Source organism: Macrobrachium nipponense, chromosome 6 (genome assembly GCF_015104395.2).
Source record: "Macrobrachium nipponense isolate FS-2020 chromosome 6, ASM1510439v2, whole genome shotgun sequence".
Lineage (NCBI taxonomy): Eukaryota > Metazoa > Arthropoda > Malacostraca > Decapoda > Palaemonidae > Macrobrachium > Macrobrachium nipponense.
Genome location: NC_061108.1, coordinates 67,853,034 through 67,874,416, shown reverse-complemented (window position 1 = coordinate 67,874,416; position 21,383 = coordinate 67,853,034). Strand labels below are relative to the sequence as shown.

General features: G+C 42.4%; 1 protein-coding gene across 1 annotated transcript in view; it reads left to right on the top strand.

The window, feature by feature from the left end:
• Positions 1–21,383, top strand: part of LOC135216549 (fidgetin-like protein 1) — a gene marked incomplete at its 5' end in the record, with an annotated part of 288,347 nt that extends 266,964 nt beyond the window's left edge. The window contains one exon of the mRNA XM_064251924.1: positions 20,028–21,383. Within this exon, the coding sequence (XP_064107994.1) occupies positions 20,028–20,150 (123 nt within the window). The remainder of the gene's footprint in view (positions 1–20,027) is intronic.

Here is a 21,383-nt window from a genome sequence, read left to right as displayed (position 1 = left end):
CTTGTCACAGTACCCATACCATCGACACCCACCATGGAGTGTCGTGTCCTATCCACTACCGAGAACTTCGCTGCATGGGGATCGGAGGATGCGAGAGACTTCGTGGCAAACGGACAGACCAGTATGGGTACTGGACATCACCGAAGTAGAGAAGAGGATAGGTCATGCGACTATTCCCTTCTTTTCCTCTGAGGAACTGCATGACTTCTCCTGCGAAGTCAAGCATCCAGGGGATGGGGATCCGTGACGCTCGATTTCGTACCCAACTTCGTAGCGAAGACTCAAAACCCTTCGGTCCCTGACGATTGGTTCGAGTCGTTCACAATCCCCTCCCTAATGGACTTCACCGCCTTCGATGCGAAGGAGATGCTGCCTTGTCCGCAAGAACTTCTCCGTGGCGCAGGTACTGAAGGCAGGGGTCTGGTCCAACCAGACCACATGCCCCTCCTTCTACCTTCGGGATATTGCCCACAGGTCCTTGGATCTTTTTCCTTGGGACCCGTGGTGGCTGCTCAACATGTGTAGCGAACCCAGACCCTCGCAGGCTGAACAGCATCGAGTCCTGGTGTGACCGTAAGAATGGATGAGTGAATGAGAGTGTGACTGGCTCCTCTTCCCATCTTTTTCTTCCCCTCTACCTGTGGTTAGAGGGACACGGTCGTCACCCTGCTGGATAAGGACAAGCTGCAGGTGAGCTACTCAACAGAGCCCCATCCTATCCCTTTCACTAGGGATAGGAGCGTATATCCACCACTTCCTCCAACAAGGGGGAGGAAGTGGATGCCAGCTTGAGACAAACCCATACTTTATGTTGCCTCTTGCAAACAGGAACAAGTTCTTGCTTGCTGGTACGAAGAGATACGCTTGCCTCTCTCTTAGTACTCGGCCCAGAGGTCTGACCATTGATCCTGCGGTGCACACCCCGATCAATCGGACAGAGGCTTGGATCCCTCCCTCGTTCTTACGACCAGGGAGGCATTCCAGGGATGGACGAACACCAGTCTGTTCATCAAAAGACTCAGATTCCTCCCACCAAGAAGTGAGTCTTCCTATTGTTAAAGGACCGATGGTTTGTATTACGTATCGGAACAAATGACAATTTGTCGAAAATTGCATTTTTCCTAACTATACAAACCTGAGGTCCTTTACATATAGTCCCTCCTCATGCCACCCCTCACTCTGCGTATTTTGCATGGGCCAAAAGCAAAAGTGATTTGTTTACCTCCCAGTCACGCGGCGCGCGACTGTCGGACAAGCAGTTAACTACCTTCTTCTCCTTGTTCGAATTACTTACGACCGTTCCGCCAGCTGCCGCTAGCTACTTCCTTCCTATTGTTAAAGGACCTCAGGTTTGTATAGTTAGGAAAAATGCAATTTTCGACAAATTGTCATTTTTGCATGATAGCAAATATGGACAGTAGACCCCCGTATTCGCGGTCTCCAGATTCGCGGACTCACACATTCGCGGATTTCTCTCGAGATAAAACTATTTAAAAAACCAAGTATAAAAATTTTTAGTGGGTTTTTCTTGAGTTTAACCTACAAAATAGGGTGTTTTCAGCATTTTTATAGGGGTTCCAACTATTCGCGGGTTCTAACTATTCACTGGGGGGTCTGGTACGCATCCCCCACGAATGTGGGGGGACCACTGTATACTTAAAAGTTTAGTTATGAATAAGTACCGTATATACTCGCGTATCATGCGACTGTTGAAGACCTAATTTTGGAGCTAATTTTAAGGGGGTCTCATCATACATGAGATATTAGAGTATGTAATATATTGTATGATAAAATACAAACACAATGAATATGCATATTTTCCTTGGATCATTTAAAAAGTTCTGCTTTACTTCACTGCATCCAGTAATATTATATGAAATTTTCATATTACTTTGTTTTTTATTATAAAATACAAACATAGCAATCAATATTTTGGTTTGGAAGTCAGCTGAGGGCAATTGTGAGGTAAGTTTGTTTTGCTTTGTTGAACTCAAATCAGAGCGAATTTCTTGCTTCTAGTTAGTGCAAATGTATCTGAACATACTCTATTTATATGGGACTAGGTGATTTTACATTATACGAAGTGTTTTCAAATCAAATTATCAATTAAGTACTTATAGTTTGTGAAATAAATTTAGTTATTTTTTGTTAGTAGATAGCGCTGAGGTCATGTTTATTGCGTAAACAAAAATCAACCGATTCCATTCTATATTTTCACTTGATCTCATCAGAATACTATGAGCTTTACATATTTATCTTTAATTGGAGTGAAAGCAGTAAGATGTGTTCTTCATACCCTATAGTTTTTATTAAAACATGTTTCTCTCAAATATTATTTACCGTCGAGTTTGATGGTACTATAACGAAGTATGGGAGAGTTTCATCCACGTTGCCGATGCATGATAATATTCGTTAGCATATCAACATTCTTTCCTCAGCTTCAGCTAAAACTTACAGATTAAATTTTGCAGTATATGCCCTTGCCGATCTTTTCTCTATAGCGAGTAAGGATATGGTAATGTCAAAATAATATCAGTCCTATTCTCCTTAACGTCATGTAACATAACTATAGTAATTTTCTACTATTGTACGATGGTTGAAATGCAAGCAAAAACGCTTTTGTTATTGGATTCAATTGTTCATAGCAGATCAGCTCTTTCTGGCTGTATACATTTACACAACAAGTATAACATTACTAACAGTACTTTTGGGATTCACTTTTACTTTTTTAAACTTGACTAGAAAATGGAATAGATAAAGAGATGGAGGAAAAGGGTATGGAGGAGTTATGGAGTTCCATTTGACAATGTCTGTGTGAGAGAGAGAGAGAGAGAGAGAGAGAGAGAGAGAGAGAGAGAGAGAGAGAGAGAGAGAAAGGGGGGGTGGGCATAATTGCTGGATGGATAGTTAAAGATTCAATTGGCTGTTGGTGAGTTCTGGGTTGTCTGCTGGTGCAGCTGGAGTTAGTTGTCAGAGTTCTGTGTTTCAGTCAGTCTTTAGTCAGAATCGGTGATGATCAGTATTGTCAGCAGTGGTCTGTGAAGGCATTGAAAGTCAGTCGACTTTTGTGTTTTGTTGATTTGTTGTTGAGTTTGATATTGTTTGCTTTGGAGTTGTTGTGCCTGTGCTGTTGGATCTGTTGTGCTTGTGAGTTCCTGTTTGGTTATAGGTGAGTTGTTGTAGTTGAGGGTTGTTGTTGTTGTTGGGGTCTGTTGTGGTTTCTTGGTGTGGTTGTGAGTTGTTGAGAGTTGTTGTTGGTGAGCTGTTGTGATTCCTTGGTGTTGTTAGTGGGTGTGTGTGTTGGCTTGTTGTATTGTTTTTTTTTTTTTTTTGTGGTGTTAGTGGTTGTTTGTGCAGTGGTCTTGAGTTGTGGTTGTGTTCTTTTTTTGTTGTTGTGTTGTTGAGTTGTGGGGTTGTGGTCCTTTGGTGTTGTGTTGTTGTTGTTGGGTTGTGGTTCTTGGTTGTTGTTAGCATCTCCACAACCTCGACCAGCAGACAGCACAGCAAAGCCCGGAGTATCTGGAGTTGGGTGAGTATGTGTGTTTCTGTTTTTTTTTGGGGGGGGGGTTCTGTATACGTAGGTCAATTGTCCTATGGTGTATTCAGTAGTGTAAAGAGGAAAGTGTGACTGAGGGTGAGTTTGGTAGCCAGATTGATTAAGTTTATGTCGTGGGGGCTTGTGATCCCACCACAAGGGGTTAGCCTAACTGAAAAATAGAATAGATCAGTTTAACTCTCATGATACGTGAGATACATGATAAAATAATTTTTTAAGGGTGAAAATTTGGGGGTCACATGATAGGCGAGATCGCATGTTACACGAGTATATACGGTATGCATTCTAATATATCTTAAAGAATACAAGGAATTTGTCTTGGAAATAAAAATGTTCTTTGTATATTCAGTGTTTATTATCTACTATTGCCAGTTGTTATCTTAATAAATTCATAAAACAAAATTCATTTACCTCTATGATAATAAATGTAGTATAGGATTATTCCAGTATTACAGTAGCCAAAATAAAAAAAACAGTACTTAGTCCTGTATTGAATTTGAAACTTACTCAAAAAATAAGTTAATGCAATTACAGCTAGCAACATTGGCACAAATGTGAAAATCTTGATGTCAGTTTTAGCATCAAACTGAAGAGATACTATGAAATAAAGTAATTAAAAGCTTACTGGTCCTGAAATTTGTTTTAATTAGGAATATTATAGTGGTGCAATAATCATATTATAATAAGTCTTGTATTCAATTCTATTTCAACACAAATAGTTACAGGTACAGGCAGTCCCTGGTTATTGGGGGGGCCCAGGGGGCAGTTCAGTTCTCAGCCAGCTGCTGAGAAGCAAAACCCGCAATTAACCGAAACTCAGCGATTTATGGCGCTTATGGTGCCGATGTCAGGTAAATGGCGCCGATAATCGGTAAATGACGCCTCTGATACGTGTTATGGTGCCATAGCTCTATTATCGCCACCTTATGGTGATGATAACCGGAACTCAGCATGTTATGGCACCATACATTGCAGATTTTTCCAGCCCTATAAAACTGGATCGCCACTAACCGAGTCTGCCAATAACCAGGGACTGCCTGTTAATATAAAGTTATCATTACAAAGCTTTGTGTGGCTCATGAATCATAATAATTCACTTCTGTACGATAAGTAATTCATATGCTATGTAACTGGAAATTTAATGAGAGACTGAATTTTCTGAAACATCTGAAGATATAAGAAACTTTATAAATACTACCTGTAATATCTAATTTTGTGTTAACATTAGATGAAATACAGTGTGCTGTGAAATTAATTGAAATCAGTGGTAGAGAAATTCCTCCAATGCACAGCCTCCTTTACCAGCCTCATGTGGAAAGGTTCCACCAGTCAGTAGGGTCTTATCGCTTCACAACTGGAGACTGCCAAGTATCTCCTGAGAACAAAAGGCTTTTCTTGCAAAGCAGAGGGCCAGATATCCAGCTATCTCAGGAGGTCTTTGTCAGCGGTTTACCAGGCAAGTGGGCTGTCTACTGTGATTGGTGTCATCGACAGGGTTTCTCTCCACTCGAAACTTCAGTTCAGCGGATAGCTGATTTTTTTAACCTTTCTCAGAAACAGGAAAGGTCTTTCTGTCTCAGCTGTCAGGGGCTACAGGGCTGCCTTTGGGTTGGTTCTGTGCCTGAAGAGCGTGGACATCTCTTCATCCTGGGAAATTTCGATGTCGTTCAGGAGTTTCGAAAACAATCCTGTTCACCAAGAGAACTTAAACCTCCGATGCAGGATCTTGCCTTGGTCCTGAGTAGTCTTACTCGAGCTCCATTCGAGCCACTACGTCGATCATCAGCCAGGAATCTGACTCTAAAGACAGTTTCCCTGTTGGCCTTGGCTTCCTCGAAGAGAGTTGGAGAGTTTCATGGCCTGAGTTATGACGCTACACACACCAGGGGTTGGGGGACTGTGGCCTTTGAATTTATCCAGGAATTCGTTACTAAGACTCAAAATCCCTCGGTTCATGATGGCAGATTTGTCAATTCCCTCCCTGAATGAGTTTGTGGACAGTGATCCACAGGAGTTTTGCTTTGTCCTCTCAGAGCTTTGTGCTGCTATGTAAAAAGGAATTGTCACCTAAGGCCTAGGCGTTGTAGGCTTTTTGTTAGCACTGGCCGGTCCAGAAGTGAAGTGTCCAAGAACACCATTTCATTCTGGCTGCATACTCCTCACCTTATAATTCTGTCAGTGTCTGTACAGACTAGAGCAGATGACATCAGAGGAATGAGTTCCTCTCTGGCATTTAAGAAGAACTTGTCTGTTTGTAGGAATGGAATAGAATATGTGATTTAGGTATAAAACCAAGCACTAGGTGTCTGTTCATAAGATTTTGAATGCTGGTTCCTGGTTTCGGCAGACCACGTTCACTTCTCCTTTTCTTGAAGGACATTGCCCACAGGTCCTTGGACACTTTTTCCTTGGGTCTGTTGGTGGATGCCCAACAAGTTGCATAGCTCATCCAGTGCCCCTGGCCGGACAGTTTGTATCCTACCTAAGATGATTGTGTGGAAGAGAGAATGAGTGAGATTACTGGTCTCCTGTCTTTTTTTTCCTTTCTTCCTACAACGGGGTTGAAGAATAAGACATTACATAAACTGGAACTGGTCTGATACAGGCGAGTGTGGCAGCCATACTGATTGCAGTTATTTGGTTTGTACATACACAGTAAACAAATCTGCTTCTCAGTAGCACTTATCTCTCTCTTGACAAGGGGAGAAGGATTTGTAACAAAACCCCTGTGGCTACATGGTTTGTTGCTTGAACAGACAGAGTTCTCTTTACCTACCACAAATGCAGTGAATCTGGGACATGTCCTCATTGTGTTTAATCCCAGCAGGCTGAGTTTTTTTAGATACTCACTATCTATTCTCTCATGGGCTGTGACCCCCTTCTTTTAACTCTTATCTTCTAGGAAGGATGGGTCAGGTGGGCTGAAACCCCAGGGCTGAGCTTGGTTTAGGGTACATGTATGTTATCCTATTGTTAAAGACCAAATGTTTTGTTCCACAGTTAACTGCCCACCACTAGCTGCCCCTCTCATATTCGAAGGGTGAAGAAATGCTGACGTGTTACAAAGTTCCAAGCCCGGTGAATGACCAGCTTCCACCCCTCGTATATGCATGAGTTGCGGATGCACAGATGTCTTGCTTTACAATCTTTGATTCTTTTTTAACCAGCTTCCAGCTAGTGCTAGAAGATTATCTATTGTAAAGATCTCAGGTTTTGGTATCTATGAAAAATGACAAATTTTTAATCAATTTTTATTTTTTCATAACTAACAAAACCTGAGGTCTTAACATTAGGATATATACTAGCGCCAGCTGGAAGCTGGTAGAATTAATAAAAAAAAAAATTGTGTGATTCAGGACTAAATGGCATCTGTACCTGGTTCACAGGGTATTGGTAGCTCCCACAATGCCCTGGGCATCCTGTACTCTTCCATCCCGTTAGAGTTTAGACTGTTAGAAAGAGGTGGTTCGAGGTGGGCCTTATGATTTAAGACCTCAGGTTTGTTAGTTATTGAAAATAAAAAATTGGTTAAAAATTTGCATTTGTTCATAAACGAAACAAACCTTCAGTCTTAACATTAGGATAGACTTACTTATTGGTGGGAGGCGAGTATCTTTAACTGACTGGGAGTTTACCACCTTTAATACCCATTTCTGAATAACCATATTCTAAGACAATGGACTACAACCTCAGAACCAAAGATATACAGTTGTTCCCCCTGATTTGCGGGGATGCGTACCAGACGCCTCGCGAACACTTGGAACCCCTATAAAAACACTTAAAAACCTCCTATTTGTTAGTTAACAAAACAAGAAAAACCCACTACAAATTTCTATACCAGTTTTATCACAAAAAGTACATTCATGATGAGACTGATAAAAAAAACCAGGAATGTGTGGATAATTCTCATAGAAAAAAATACGCGAATAGCAAAATTTTTCCGTGAATAATGGGGAAATGTCCAGAGAGCAATCTGCGAATGCGTGAGTCCACGAATCCGGAAAATGCGAATACAGGGGGTCCACTGTATGAGAATCTATTGGTTTCCCCTCTCTTGGTGTTTTATACATATCATACCTTCTGTATTTACGGGAAGATGGAGAGCTATCTGTTCTGTGCGAAAACTCACGTTCCTGTATGTGGATTTATTATCACCCCCACTCTCTCCCTGTTACCGAGAGGGGAGTGTTGCTACTGAAAAACCATACCATCCTTTTGATTACCTTAACAGCATGGCTGTCTCACTCAAACCTGTATCTAGTCCGTTAAAGCTTATGGATGGTATTCTCCCCCTTTACTGCCCGTAGGTAAAGTAGTAAATAGAAAATGAGGAAGGAGAGAGACCATTTTCTCATTCATTCTACTTTCAAACCTTCATCTTAAGACTAGATACTAACTGCCCATGCCAGAGGTACTGGATAGCTATAATACTTGTTGAGCAGCTACCACTGGAACCAAGGAATAAAGTGTCCAAGGGTCTATGGGCAAACATCTTTTTAAATAATAGGAAGTGAAAGTTCTTGACGTTGCCAAACACAGCTTTCAAAATCTTCTCCCACAGACATATTTTTCTTGAATGCCAAAGAAGCGCTTAGGCCCCTGATGTCAAATGAGCTCTAGTTCTCCTAAGGTTTATTGACACTCCAGTTTCTGTCAAATATTCATTCCTGATCGTTTCAACCAAAACGATATTGTATTCTTGGACACTTCTTTCTTGAAACCATCCTTTACTCACAAAAAGCCTTCGGCATCCCTCCCGGGTCTGAGATGTGGGTTCTTTTCAAGTAAGCTCATGTACCCTGACAGGAAATAACATTTCTTCAGGGTCATCATCCACAAATTCTCTCAAAGAAGGTATCGAAGGGGAGGCAAATCTGTCATCTACTACCTGATGGATTGAGTTTTGGCTACGAATTCTGGAATAAATTTTTGAAGACTGTAGACTTCCAACCTCTGGTATGCTTCACCACATATGGCAGACCATATAGCTCCCCTACCTTTTGTTGAGGCCAGACAATGAGAAGACGCTTTTCAGGGTCAAGCTTCTATCTGTGGACTGTCACCATGGTTCATATGGGGGGTTTTGTCAGCTATACAGTACCCATGGTTAAATCCAAATCCATAGACATTTTCTTATGAAGAGGAAATGTCCATGCCTTTCATTGCAGAGCCGAAGCTATTGCAGCCCTGTACCCCCCTTTTTATGCAGATACAGACAGATGTTTTTTTCTTTTCGAGATATATCTGAAAATCTGCTAACTTTTGATGGTGTTTTGAGTGGAGAAAGACTCCTCTACACAGCAATCACAGCAGACAAACTATTTTCCCTGGTACATGCTGTTGATGACCTTCGATATATCCTGCATCTGTGATGCTTGCCTTCTGACAAAAAAGCCTCTCGTTTGCAGGAGGTCTTGACAGTTTCCACCCGTGAAGTGATAGGGACTGCACTGACTGGTGGTACCTCTCCACGTTGTGGTTGACACAGTAGGGTTGTTCAAGGGAGGTAGTTTCTCTTGGAATATCTATTAGAACTTCCATAAATTCACCAAATATCAAAATTGGTGCTAGAGGCTTCTAAATTTGTTGCAAAATAAAGGTAAATGATTTGAATACTACTAAAATATAAGAGTTTTTAGCTTACAATTGCGTTTTTTGACCATTTTCGGTTGAGTCAAAGTTAACTGAAGGTTTGATATTTTGGCACTTATCATTATTATATGAAAATATTTTCAAAACTGATAAAAGCTACAACCATGGGTTGTTTTTAATTGTATTGTGCATGAAACTGCGCACATTTCCATATGTAAAACTTTATGTAACGGCTAATTTAAAATGGTGCAAACATTACGATAATCGGACGAAAAAATTTATGATTTTTTCGGAAGAGTTACGGCGGGGATGTAAGGAAAACAAAAAGTTTTTTTCATAAATTCACCCACAAATCGAAATATTGTGCTAGAGATTCCAATTTGTCAAACAAAATTAAGGGTAAATGATTGAATATTACTAGAATATAAGAGTTTCAGCTTACAATTGAGTTTTTCAACCCATTTCGGTAGGAGTCAAAGTTTGACTGAAGGTTGAAATTTGTTGGCACTTATCATTATTTATATGAAAAATATTTCAAAAACTGATAAAAGCTACAACCATGATTGTTTTTTGTTGTATTCTACTGAAATTGCAACACATTTTTATATGTAATACTCCATGTAACAGCTAATTTAACAAAAATGGTGCAAAAATTATGTCAAAGTGCAAAATAATTTCTGAGATGTGCGCTGATACTTTTTTAGTGATAAGAAAGAAATTTGCTTGCGCGCCTGCGTAAACAATTGTAAACAAAAACAATGCCTTGATCCGTGAGCTCCCCAGCATCCCACAAGGCGCTTGATTCAAAAAAGTTTTCGCCTAGTAGCCTATAACTATTTTTCCACGAATTTAAAAAAAAAAAAAGTTTTTATATCGACGTACCATACGTCCAATCGGCACCCAACAGACAATTTATATCGACGTTTAATACGTCCAATCGGCGTTAAAGGGTTAAAGCAATTTGATAAACATTGTCTCATCCATTAATCTCCTGGTTGACTCTGAGGATGTAATCTTAGCTATTGCTGTTGACAAAGTAAAGTTCTAACCAAGAAGAAGCCGTTGCCTCCAATGTAGCAAGCTTGCCTGAGAATCAGAAAGGGCATTCCATCTTCACCTGGTCCAAGGTTAATCTGGGTTTTAACCTCATCACATCTGGGTTTATTTGTCTCACTAGCTACGTAATGGAACAACTGGTGTTGCATAATATTTCATATGTCTTAGTAATGGAGGGTGAAGAATGTGAACGTATCTATTTGATCTTCAAAAAACAAAATATTATGCCTTCCTGAAATCTATTGCATGAACATATTGGTAACATAGACTCTGCATGCCTTGGACATGGTAATTCATATGACACCTTAGTATCCTTTTTCAGATCTCAATAGACCTACATTCCCGTAGGAGCTATGCTGGAAGGGGTTTCAGACCTCCTTGAGGAGGTTATTGAATTTGACGAATCAAGTTGACCACTTCTGCATAACAAGCCAGAAACTCCTGATTCTCCCCTTCCTCTGTTTCCAAAGCATTCTGTTTGACCGCAGATGCAGGTTTACCTCACTCCTATCACTGACAAACGTCCGTATGATTCATGCCGTCTAACCTGCGACCCAGCAGCATCTCTGATCTCTGATCGGCCATTGTTTTGCTCGATCTTGAATAGCCACCAGGAGAACCCGAACGCCTCCAGGATGACGGCTCCCGTGAAGTAGAACATATTTCCTCCGTTTATACTCTTATTCTCAACGGTTGTTGAGCTATCATTTCCCACGGCCGTCGGGAAAGTTGACCTTGATCTTCTGGTATTGAGGCGAGTCGCCCCTTCCATTAGTGTATCCAGAGGGGTTACCAATTCTGTATTATTTGACCATTTAATGGGAGCTTTATCATCTTTCCTTCTTATTTTAACTCAAGTGATCTGATGACGCATAGCGTGTCGGTAAATTTTTTTTGCAAGTACACAGATGACGCGTTATGTAAGTTATTTTCGGGAAAAATTCACGAAAAAAAATGTGTCAATTATAGAAAACGTAGTTGACGCCATTAGGTCAACAGATGATGGATCTCGAAGAAAACTCAAACCCAATGCAGCTAACTTACTTAGCTACGATACAAAATGTCAACATAAGTAGGTTGGAAAATCTGAAAATTGCATCTGTAAAAAATTAGCATTTTTCAATCAATTAAAGCTCATTAGGACACACATTTATAGCAAAAATTGCTTCCACGTTAAAGATCAAACATTTTTACACAATTTAGGTATAAAACAAACTCCCAAACCTAATTATTATATTTTTCATGATTATTTACAAAAAATATCGATGATTTTTCTTTAAAATTTCACGTTCATCACATCGTTTTTATTATTTCTAAGCATCGTAAAGATATTCTGATTGCTTTAGGAAATAATTAAATTATTTGCCGACATAATAAAACTAACTAGACGTATATATCGGTTATAGTTCGGATTTACTGAATTTTACCAAAAAACTTTTCCATGTACGTGTTCTTTTCAGCCCTGGGGAAAAGTCGTGTACCTTACACCCTTATATTTTCAGCCTATGTGCAAGAGGGTTAAAAGGTCTTACAGAAGAAACTAGTACAGGTTCTCCGTATTTTTAAGATTGATGCCTACTCACTGTTGATTTCCTCAACAACAGTGGTGTATCCGCCAATGCCTTTCCCATCACCATTGGCATCGTCGTCCCAGGCGATTCCATGCCAGTGTCAGTCGAACCTTTCGGCCATGCAGACGTATCCAAATGACGGCCATCATTGTCATTACCTTTATCAGCCACTGCCTTCTTTACTTTGTTTTTGACAGGGATGTGACAGTCCTGGCTCAAAGATGAAGAAGTTTAATCTTCTCCTCTGGCACAAGGATCAGCCTCGAAGTCCCTTATCCTCCAACGCTTGACTGGTGCACACAGTGACGTCATCGAGTCTTGCAATAACGTCGAACTAGAACAAGACGAAGAAGACAACGACTTACGTCTTTTCCTTTTGTCTGTCTTATTCGTCTTCTCTTCTAAAGCTTGTAACTTTTTCATAAATGTGTATGCTACTGAGTGTGAAAGCATATTAGCATCCGGAGGCAATGAGGATGTGAGAGTGGACATAGGCTGTGACATTATGGTGGACACCATGTCAGTTTGTGAAGTCACTGATGGCGTGAGTTGTGATGTCACCACACTTGATGGAAGATGCTGTGTGGCTACTGCTGGTATCCACAAAACTGTTTCCCAAATTCTGCGTCGTTGGAAACATCAGCGCCGCTACCATTGTAGTAGAGTTTGCCCTCATAAACCACAGATCAGGTGGAGGAGAGACACTCCTCGTCGGAGGACCTGAAGGGTAGTGTGACGTCGTATAGTAGGACAACATCCCCTCCCAGGTTGGTACACCTGATAGGCCTAACACTGACCACATTCCTTCCATCCTCTGTGCATCGGGGGCTGAAACATTGGACAAAGATGGAGATAAGCTAAGCATATCTTAGTTTTATCAGACCACTGAGCTGATGAACAGCTCTCCTTGGGTTGGCCCGAAGGATTAGATATTTTTACGTGGCTAAGAACCAATTGGCCACCTAGCAACGGGACCCACAGCTTATTGTGGGATCCGAACCACATTAAATTGAGAAATGAATTTCTATCACCAGAAATAAATTCCTCTGACTCCACGTTGGCCGAGCCGAGAATCGAACTTCGGACCACTGGACTGGTAGCTGAGTGTGAAACCCATTCATCCAACAAGGAACTCAAAAGGTGGAGATGCTCTCCCCTTCCTGCCAGGAAGGAGCATAATTATGTACAAAACTTCCCAAAACCCCCTCCTAGTGTTTCCAATAACGAATCATTAGAAGAAACTGAAGGGGTATGGGAAACATCAAAACCAGGTGAAGAAACATATGGAACAGTGTGATGTATAGCCGATACAGGACTAGGAACCATTCCCGTTTTCTATCAGATTTTCTCTGTCGCCGGTGGTGTCAACATTGTTGTTACTACCTTCTGACTGAAATTCTTTTTTCAACGCTTTTGATCATCTTTCGACTGATTTTTGGTGACGTACTTGGATCGTTGTTTGTCATTCGCTATCGTGGAATTGTTTTTGGACTTGACTTTGGATTTTTCTTGAATATGTCTGACTCAAGTGTTGGTTTCAGAGTGTGTGTGAATGAAGGCTGCAAGGTGAGGATTCCGAAGGCTTCGGTAGATCCTCACACTGTATGCCGACGATGTAGAGCTGTTGAATGTTCTTTAGATAACACATGTAATGGAGCACTTACAGATTGGCGGGCCCACTCGACCGCCGACCGAAATCGGTGGAAGAACACCAAAACCAATATGGCAGCGATACCAAAACAACAACAAACAAAGTAGGGAGCTACTACATATCCGCGACGATCGATTTATGTGTGCTGTCAGTAAGGCCGTGGCGGAACGGCGCTTCGCGCCTTATCCGCATATTTAAAGATTCTTGGCAGGCACGGCATGTTCTGGCAAGAGGTAATGTTGCGCTGCGCGCACTAACCACAGGGGTTACAGTAAGGCTACTTACCGTGGCGGATGGATTTGGGTGTCGCGATACCAAAACAACAACAAACAAAGTAGGGAGCAACTGGCCCGGTAATGTGTAAACAACCCCATGTAATGAGTGTGAAAGGTTGAGTGCGGATGAATGGAAGACTTTAACTTACTTGAAGAAGTTAAGAGAGGGATAGAGAGAGGAAAGCGGCTTATAAAAGCCTTAGTATATCTAGATCTAACGAACCCTTGTCTAGTTCTGTAGCTGCTTCTGCTCATTATTATTCTCAAACTTTATCAGGCCGATCACAGGTTGCTAATCCTACTGATTCGGCTTCTGAAATTGCAGACCTCAAGGCTTCCTTTCAAAAAATGCAAGAGAAAATGGCGGCATTAGAAGGTAAGCAAAGTGAAGGTGATATTTCCAGTGATGTAAGTGTCCCCAGTGTAGTGGAGGGGGCGTCTGGTCGGCTCTGCAACGCTCCCAGGCCTAGACCTCTTCCAAGCTCCCTGGCCCAGAGGAGAAGGAAAGTCGAAAGCCGTACGGAGGTTGTGGAGAATCCCCACTAATCAGGCGTCCCTTCGGCAGAATCTGGTACATCTCAGACTGCCAGGGATTGCTACAGAAAAAGCGTCCTACGTGAGTGCTTTTCTTCATCGGGATCTCCCTCACCGAAACGAGGATGGAAGGATACGAATCTTTCCCGTCCTTTAAAGAGGAACTGGAAAGAGCCTGAGTTGAACTCTAGCCCCGAGCGCCTTCGGTCATAAAGAGAGCTAGACAAGAGTTAACTCCCTTTGCTGTAAGGGAGCCTCAAGCGCCTTCCAGATCTCCCTCTCCTGCTTTGGAAGAAGAAAGGGAGTCTTCAACCAAGAAGATATTGATGAACCTGCAAGAACAACTAGCGTCTTTGGTAGGAGTCCTGTCCAAGGAGCCTCCTCGTAGAAAGGACGACAAGCTTCCTGTCAAAAGATCAAGACACCGATCTCCTGTCAGGTGCAACGAGCCTTCCAGGGGAGTTGTTGCACAGGCGGCCATCTCTGGGGGGAGCGAAGCACTAGGCAGGCGAGAGGTAGAAGAGGAAGAAGCTCCCTGCCAGGCGCCAAGCAGGCGCCAGACTACACCTGAGAGTGAGGATTTTGATGACAATGAAGTTCTCACAGGAAGGGATAAGCCAGGCAGGCGCAAAGTGCCTGATTTTATCTGAGATCATTCCAGGCGCCATACACCAACCAGGCGCCAGCTAGGTTGGAGGATGCAAACAAGTGTGAGGCTCCTGCCAGGCGCCTACTATGAGCGAAGAGCCTGATAGGCGCCAGGCGCCAATTAGTCAAGATTTGCCTATGGGCAGGCGTAGGGAGACATTATCTCTTAGTCCCTCACCTGTTAGAAGTTCTTCTTCGATGGAAAGGAAAAAGTCCAAGGAAGAGACAGGCGAAAGAAGGGAGCATTCTCCTTCCGACCCTCTCGACTTAAGAGGAAGTATCGGAGGATGAGGTAATTAACAAAGAAGGACTGTTCGAACTATAAGGTTCTTACTTCTCTTCTTCTGGAAGAATATGGAGATTCTTTAACTCCAGCTGCTCCTTCTCCGCGCTCTCTATTTTCAACCGCTAAATCTCTAAAGCCTTCGTCCTTCCTTAAGATGAGACCGGCCATATCGATGAAGAGGGCCCTGCAGTCTCTGGATTCCTGGATTAAAACTAAAAAGGAACTGGGGAGGACGGTCTTTTGTATGCCTCCAGCCAAACTGACGGGCAGAAGAGGCATATGGTATGAGACTGGAGAAAATATGGGATTGTCTCTGCCTACTTCGGCTGAATCAGACTTCTCGAGTCTCGTAGACTCCTCGAGAAGGCACGCTTTGAACTTGGCCCGAGCAACATGGGGCCTTTCGGAAATGGACCATCTCCTCAAGGGGCTTTTCCACGTCTTGGAGGTTTTTAATTTCCTGGATTGGTGCCTTGGGGTTTTGGCCAAAAAGACCCATGAAGAGGAAGGCCTAAACCCAGAGACTTTGCATAGCATACTTACATGCATCGACAAAGCAGTTCAGGATGGTTCGGCAGAGGTCTCCTCCCTCTTTGGTGCAGGGATGTTTAAGAAGAGGGCAGTTTATTGTGCTTTCCTCACTAAGGCTGTCTCTCCTTCACAGAAAGCCGCCTTGCTGTTTGCCCCTCTTTCAGAGCATTTGTTCCCTTCTCAGTTGGTGAAGGACATTTCACATTCGCTAACTGAGAAGGTGACTCAAGATCTCCTCAGGCAGTCATCGAGGAAGAATAGGCCTGTGGCCAATGAAGAGAAAAAAGGGACTCGTCCACCACAGCAACAGCCCTTTCGAGGAGACCCTCCTGCTAGAACAATTTCCAAAAGAAAGACTACGGAAAGAAGAGGTAGAGCTTCCTTCCGACCCTTTAAAAAGGGGAAATGAGAAATTGATCCTCCAAACACCAGTAGGTGCCAGGTTACAAGAATTTGCGGAAGCCTGGGCAAGTATAGGAGCCGACACATGGTCCATGTCGGTCATCAAGAAGGGATATTATATCCCATTCAAGGACAGCCCTCCCCTGACATCAACGACCGAGGGAAACTCTCCGCCAGATACAAGGACCCCTGTACTGATGGATACTCTTCGTCAAATGGTGGAACAGATGTGGGACAAAACGGCAATCGAGCTGGTACTGGACCACAACTCCCCGGGGTTTTACAATCGCCTTTTCCTAGTAGCGAAAGCTTCGGGGGGGTGGAGACCAGTACTAGATGTAAGTGCGCTGAACAGATTTGTAGAGAAACAGAAGTTCAGCATGGAAACGTCTGCTTCAGTCCTTGCAGCCCTTCGCCAAGGAGATTGGATGGTGTCTCTCGATCTTCAAGACGCCTATTTCCACGTCCCGATTCATCATTCATCGAGGAAGTACCTTCGTTTCATGATGGAGGGAAGGATCTATCAGTTCAGGGCCCTGTGTTTCGGCCTGTCCACGGCTCCTCAAGTCTTCACATGTATAATGAAGAATGTAGCAAGACATCTACATCTGATGGGAATAAACATCTCCCTATACCTGGACGACTGGCTCATCAGGGCCAGATCGCAGAGACAGTGTTTGGAGGACCTTTCAACGACATTAGACCTGACAAAGTCGTTAGGATTGATCGTGAACCTCGAGAAATCTCAGATTATCCCCAGCCAGAATATGGTTTATCTGGGGATTCGGATGGATTCTCGGGGTTTTTGAGTGTTTTCTTCTCAAGAGAGAATATCAAAAGGTTGTGCTACAGTCTCCAGCTTCTTAGGGAAGGAGCGCAGTTCAGCAAGGGAATGGTTGAGCCTTCTGGGGACTCTTTCCTCGCTGGAACAGTTCTTTCCTCTAGGAAGACTGCATCTCCGTCCTCTACAGTTCTTCCTGAAAAGGAATTGGAATTGGAAGACAGGACAGCTCTCCGATACATTTCTGATTCTTGTAGAGGTGAAAAATCACTTGAGGTGGTGGTTACCCCTGATATTATATTCAGACGCGACAGAGACGGGTTGGGGTGCAACCTTAGGATCGAGAGAAGTGTCAGGCACCTGGTCGGAAGAGCAGGTGTCATGGCACATAAATTGCAAGGAGCTCTTAGCCATTCATCTTGCTCTAAAGGGCTTCGAGCAGATAGTCAGAGACGTGGTAGTGCAGATAAACTCCGACAATACCACCGCTCTGGCTTATGTAAGAAAACAAGGAGGGACTCACTCGCTCTCTCTTTACGAACTGACAAGAGACCTTCTTACTTGGGCGGATCAAAGAAATATAACTCTACTGACAAGGTTTGTTCAAGGGGAGAGGAACGTGAGAGCGGACAGGCTGAGCAGGAGGTTCCAGGTCCTTCCCACAGAATGGACCCTCCACTCAGAAGTGTGTCAGATCCTTTGGTCTCTTTGGGGGAAGCCTCAAATAGACTTGTTCGCCACGTTCCTCTCCAAGAGGATAGACACCTTTTGCTCTCTGGCAGACGACCCCAGAGCTTTTGCAGTAAACGCCTTTCTCCTAAATTGGTCCGGACTGGATGTTTACGTTTTTCCCCCATTCAAGATCCTGGGGGAAGTGATCAGAAAGTTCGTGGCCTCGAAGGGGACAAGGATGACTCTGATAGCCCCATTTTGGCCAGCCCGAGATTGGTTCACAGAGGTAATGGAGTGGACGGTGGACTTCCCCAGATCTCTTCCAAACAGGACGGATCTGCTCAAACAACCCCACTTCGAGAGGTACCATCAAAACCTCCCCGCTCTTGCTCTGACTGCCTTTCGACTATCAAAAGACTTGTCAGAGCGAGAGGGTTTTCTCGCAAGGCGGCAAGCGCAATCGCTAGAGCCCGCAGATCATCTACTATGCGAGTATACCAATCGAAGTGGGAGGTGTTCAGAAGTTGGTGTAGGTCGAAGAAGCTGTCCTCCTCCAATACCTCTGTGACTGAGATTGCAGATTTCCTTCTTTTCTTGAAGGAGAAATTGCATCTTTCTGTACCAACCATCAAAGGATACAGGAGTTTGCTCTCGGCCGTTTTCAGGAACAGAGGCCTAGATTTGGCCAACAATAAAGATTTGCCCGATCTCATTCGTTCTTTCGAAACATCCAAATCAAAAGAACCTAGAGTTCCGAGTTGGAATCTGGACGTGGTCCTAAAATTTCTGTCTTCCGAAAGGTTCGAACCTCCTCATAGGGCTTCCTTTCGGGACATTACAAGGAAGTGCCTATTTCTTTTGTCTCTCGCTACGGCGAAGAGAATCAGTGAGCTGCACGCCCTTGAATCAAGAGTGGGCTTCAAAGGAGACTCTGCTATTTGTTCGTTCCAGACTCTTTTTCTTGCAAAGAATGAGAATCCCTCGAAGCCCTGGCCCAGGAGCTTTGAGGTAAAGGGCCTGGCTAGCCTAGTAGGTAGAGAGGCAGAGAGGTCTCTTTGCCCGGTCAGAGCGCTTAAATTCTATCTGGACAGAAAGAAGCAGATGGGGGGTTCGCAACACGGTCTATGGTGCTCGGTAAAGGACCCCAAAAGACCGATGTCGAAGAATGCCTTGGCCTTCTTTGTAAGAAGCGTAATTACGGAGGCGCATAAGAACTGCCCAGATGACTCTTTTAAACTCTTGAGAGTTAGAGCTCACGAAGTAAGAGCTATCGCTACGTCTATTGCCTTCCAGATGAATATGTCGCTTAAGAATATCTTGGAAGCAGCATATTGGAGGTGCAACTCGGTGTTTGCATCTCATTACTTGAAGGACGTGCGCGTAATGTACGAGAAATGTTTTTCTCTAGGTCCGTTTGTGTCAGCGGATACGATCCTGGGTATTGGAGCAAGCGCCGATCTTTAATTGTGTGTACGTAACCCTCCTGTTGGATACGTTCTTGACTTCCTGCTGGAAGAAGTGTCAGATGTCGCACAGGCGGCCGTCACTTCGGTTCAGTAAGGAACTCTAGTGGTAATCTGACTATCAGAGGGGTACAAAATTTTTTTTTTTGTACTTTAGTGTGCGTATGGGACTGTGTATTTTCGAGTTATGGGTTGTTTGTGAAGAGTTTAGGGGATAACTCTTGACAATCTTAGAACTAACACAGGTGTTAGGATCGGGTGATCGGGATCGGTTGTGTGCTCCTTAAATAAGGCGTGTTGTCATATAAAGTGGATTAGCACCCATTGACAAATGCCAGTCAGGCTCTGCCGAGTAAGCGGATAAGACCCCATCGACAGACCCACAAGAACTCTTGGCCACAGATCACTATCTCGCTAAGGCTCTTGAGGTGAAGCAGACTCCTAGGCAGTAGCCACGAAGTCTTCCACCTAACCAGGTAGGAACCAAGGTCTATAAATACCTACAACATATGTTGTTTACCTGTCTATTCAGTAGTTAGCTGTCTCTTACCCTCCGCCAAAGGGTGTCAATCAGCTAACTATATATCATGACAGGAAGTTAATGTATGACATGATATTGTTATGTACAATAAAGTTTCTACATACTTACCTGGCAGATATATACGATTGATGGCCCACCCAGCCTCCCCGCAGGAGACAGGTGGAAGAGAGAAAATCTGATAGAAAACAGGAATGGTTCCTAGTCCTGCCACCCAGAGCAGGGCGGTAGATCACCTGACCTACCTGTAGCGAGTGCCGCAAAATTTGAATTTCTGTCAGGGACGACAGAGTCTATAGCTAAGTATATATCTGCCAGGTAAGTATGTATGAAACTTTATTGTATCATAACAATATCATATTTAACTGATAATATTTATTTCTAGGATTGGTTTTATCAAATACTAATTTTAATAAGTATAATCATAGTTTATATAGAATCTAATGTGCATTACCCTTGCACTTTTTTAAGGTCCGTCCAATATCTGAGGAGGATTTCATGACTGCCTTACTTTCTATTAGAGCAAGTGTCTCTGATAAAGATCTACAGATGTATGAAGACTGGAATAAGAAGTATGGTATTGCATCAAGATGAATGATCATGATGGTCATCACAATGCTATGTAAGGTCTTTCTTTATGATTTTGGAGAACGTGTGTGTGTGTGTGGGGGGGGGGGGGGTACAGTGTTACTTTTAAGTAATCAATTAATTGTGACAGTCTAAAATATTTTTTATTATGAAAGTTGAATTAAAATAGGTATATTTTTCTAAGTCATCCATGAATGGAATGAGAAAACATGAAATTCACACTTACCTTTCCATTATGTATTCTTTTGAGTTTTATAATTGAATCATAAGCCATAAAATCAACTGAATATAGTAGGGCTTATTGGTGTTGAATAGTTTTTAGTATAAAACCAAACTTCTGTTATGAAAAGCTTTGGACATGTCCTTGAGGATACACTGAGAATTAAAATGTAGGATATGTACTGGTAATAATTTGTTGCATAAAACATTCTGAAAGGTTGCAAGTAACTAATTATCAAAATTAAACTGATTTTGGAAATTGAAAAAGTGGGATATAAAATTCTTTATGTACACTTCAACCTCCCCTTTGTTGGTTTTGCCATAATGATAAATTTGCTAATTTGTGTCTTTTACTAGTAGAAAGATAATGGCATCCTTTTAGCATTTTACATTTACACTCATAAGACTATGGCAATTTGGAAAACAATCAGATAAAGATGAACTGCATAATGAAAGATTACTCTCTCTCTCTCTCTGAAATATTTCAATATTGGAGAGACCAATAGAAATATAGCACTCCTAGCTATTAATTCAAATGGAAAATTTGCAGTTATGTTTAATCTAAAAGGACTTTTCTGTAAAGGCAGCCACTAATGCTCAGTTATGCCTGTTCAGTCAGCCTGTGTAGACAAAGCTAACCCCACTAATGTTCAGCTATACCTGTGGGCAAAACTGAACATTAATAGGTTCAGTTTTGCCTGCACAGGCTGACTGTGTAGGTATAACCAAGTTAGTGGCAGCCTTAAGGCTTGGTTACAAATAATTGCTTGAACATGGAGGGGGGAAGAGGAATAAAAGAGGATTCTTTAATATTATGTAGTAATATAAGCTGCTTTCTAATTTTCACAAGGAAAATATGAATAATAATGTAAATTACTTTTATAAAAAGTTGCAGTGTTTGGTAAAAAAAAAAAAAAAAAAAAAAGCTCTGCACTAAATAAGTTTACGTCATACTGAGTCAGTGGCACCCTTTTTTATTATGATAGATTCTAATTTTATTTTATTTTACATAAGTATGTT